The sequence below is a fragment of the Arachis ipaensis genome, chromosome B09, assembly GCF_000816755.2.
Source record: "Arachis ipaensis cultivar K30076 chromosome B09, Araip1.1, whole genome shotgun sequence".
Taxonomy (NCBI): domain Eukaryota; kingdom Viridiplantae; phylum Streptophyta; class Magnoliopsida; order Fabales; family Fabaceae; genus Arachis; species Arachis ipaensis.
The window spans coordinates 104129885-104132800 of NC_029793.2; the positions used below are offsets into that span (position 1 = coordinate 104129885).

The following is a 2916-nucleotide window of genomic DNA, read 5'->3' on the forward strand; positions in this document are numbered from 1 at the left end:
TTATTATTTATTAATATAGAAGAAAAGTGTTAGAATTATAGGACAGTTTTGCTCCTATAATAAATTCCTAAAAGAACAAATGATATCAGTATTTCACATGCACTTGTCCTGGTTGGAAATTGGCACCCAAGTTGTTACATATAATATATAATCCCTCTATTTTGTTTGCTGTTTTGAGGTTATCTGACAAGGAAAATCTGAATGAATGTGGTGGTCCAATGAAAAATTGATATTTTCAGATTTGTGTATGACTATCCATTTTTGTTAAATCAAAGGAAGAGATTTCTGGATACTAAAATACTGTGAAACTGCTGCATAACTACATAGGATAAGACCAAAAAACAAAAATCAAAATAAATAAGAAAAAAAAAAGGAAATTTTGATGTCCTTGCCAGAATAAAAATACATTTTGATACTCCATAAGGATAAATAATGTACACAAGACGGAATATACTCTGCTGATTGTTGCATGTCTAAAATAAGAAAAAATAAAAACAAAAATAAAAGATGAGGATATATATATGTATGTGTGTGTGTTAGTTGGAGTGCTAACGTTAAGCAAAATCTCAATCAGGTATAGTGGTTGGTAATTTGGTAAGTGAAAACTTGCAATGTCTGCATCATCATTCATCAGTCCCTCTTGCATTTTTTTTCTCATTGACAAAAGAGTAAAATGACAATTAAATTATCAAAAATTTTGATTTTAGACTAATTAGCCCTATAAAAAAAAAAAAAGTATTAATTAGGTCTTCCACGTTAGTAAATAATGGACATATATGTCTTTTTATCAATGAATAGTGCAAATCGAAATGAAATTACCTATGTATTTCCTTATCTATAGTGGTGGACCATATAAACATGAAAACGATATAATTTTAGACAGTGGAACATTTATTATCTTTCATTTATTATCTTTTGAGTTACTGTTCTCTATTTATTACGAATTCTACCAAAATAGGTAAAGTTTCACACCAAAAATTATGTATATAACGATATTTCATAAATAAACCTGTCACAGTGGTTAATAATACATATAAACACCACCATTAAACTTTACGTGATGAATTGATAGAAGAACATCACAGTGTCCACTGTTTGCTATTATAAAGGACCAAATTAATACTTTATTTTTTTTTTCAAGAACTAATTAATCCAATGTCAAAATATTTAAGAACCTAATTGTCACTTTATTCTCAATAAAATTATCATATCTTCCTTCTCCTTTCACTTTAGTACTTCATTCTCTGAAAAAAAGAAACAATAAATAAAAAATAAAATAAAACATTAAGAAACTTCCAAAAGAAAGTTAAGCCTAAAAGGCTGATAAGCCATTTTCTTCTTTCACAACAAATAGTATTGTGAAGTTACAAGAGTTCTGAAACACACATCCAATCACATCTTTTAACATCTAATTGCTACAAACAATGAGGCAAGTAAACATCAGAGATACATTATCAGGAGAGCACATACACATGACAAAAACCCTAATAAAACAGTTTCCTAACTGAACAACCTAGTAATCAAAAGAGTAAACTTTTTGAGTCAAAACCATTTGTGACACTCATCTGACTCATCGAGGTTCTGTATTTGCAAGTTAAATTGTCAGCGTCAGTCAAGCATGAGTGAGTTTGATTCTGCAGAATGCTAACCAATCCGCACTGAGCGATATGTTTTAGCATGGGACCTCCGCATTCGGATGGCTTGGGTTAGACTCCTTTTCGGGCAAAGGTTCTATATTGTCAGCAGATGAGTTCCGAGAGTCTGGAGCATTGTTAAAGGAAACAATGTTCTCTCCATGTCCATGAAATGCAGTAGGTGTCATAATAGGCTTCACTCCACCAAAACTGACTCGTATTTCCTCGTTAGAGACAACGGGAGTAACGTGTGATGGGGTGATGGTTGATATATGTTCCACCCTAGGCTTCTTTGATTTATGCTCGAGCTGGTGACCAGGAAGAAAACTGCCCACAACAACCTGATGCAGAAGATTAGTGAGAGAAAGTGTCAAGTTGCTCCTAATAAATTCAACAGTTCCAAACTAGTCAATTTTTTACGAATTTATTATGCCAAGTAGCATAATATTATCTCATTCTTTAAGTTATGAAACATCAGATTAGCAAGTACATAAAGATCTTGAATGAACATCCTTTTCGCAGCATGAGGTTTACCTGAACAGGGCCTGCAGCTATCAGCAAACCAGCGAGTCCTCCTCCCATTACTCGACCATCTGGACCTGCTAAAGAGACACTCATCCCGCCAGATCTGCTTCTTGTAACTCCATTCTCAGTAGGCATAAAGGAACCGGACAAGGAAAGAATCTCAAATCGCCCCTTTAAAAGAATCAAATAAGTGTGAGCTTATTTACACATGACACCAACTGTCAAGCTACAGACTTAAGGGTAAAGAAGGAAGATGACTGAGGCGCCAATTAACAATGCATCGAATCTCTGATTTAAAAAATTGGAGAATATATCACTCTCTATGTACTTCTTCAAAATTATTCAGATGGAAATTATGAATATATGGAAACAGGGAAGAAAGGTCAAACCTAGGATATGAGGAAAAGAAACTTAGTCATAAATCATAATCCCGTCTACTATTTTCGTTTATGTGATACAAGTTTAATATAGCATCCAATTGGTAATGTCCAAAATCTATGAGGGTACATGCTTTTTGGCCACATACCCAGCAACATACCCAGTATGGGTGCGTACTGGATACGGGAACGCTTTTGGGCACTATTAGGTGTGCACCTCACAAAATACCATTTTTGTTTTACACAAAAAGATGTTTTGGATAGAGGCATAGAGCTGGGTATGGTTCTTTTTTCTATTTAGTTCAAAATTACATAATTTTGAGTAAATTTTATCTATTTTTTAATTATTTTTATTCCAAAACTAGTTAGATATGCATTTT

General features: G+C 33.2%; 1 protein-coding gene across 1 annotated transcript in view; it reads right to left on the reverse strand.

The window, feature by feature from the left end:
- The window catches only part of LOC107617515 (AT-hook motif nuclear-localized protein 6), a 6472-nt gene continuing 4856 nt past the window's right edge, over positions 1301-2916 (reverse strand). Inside the window, exons 4-5 of the mRNA XM_016319286.2 lie at positions 2169-2330; positions 1301-1975 (exon numbers count right to left, since the gene is read on the reverse strand). Coding sequence (XP_016174772.1) covers positions 1673-1975; positions 2169-2330 — 465 coding nt within the window. The 3' untranslated portion in view covers positions 1301-1672. The remainder of the gene's footprint in view (positions 1976-2168; positions 2331-2916) is intronic.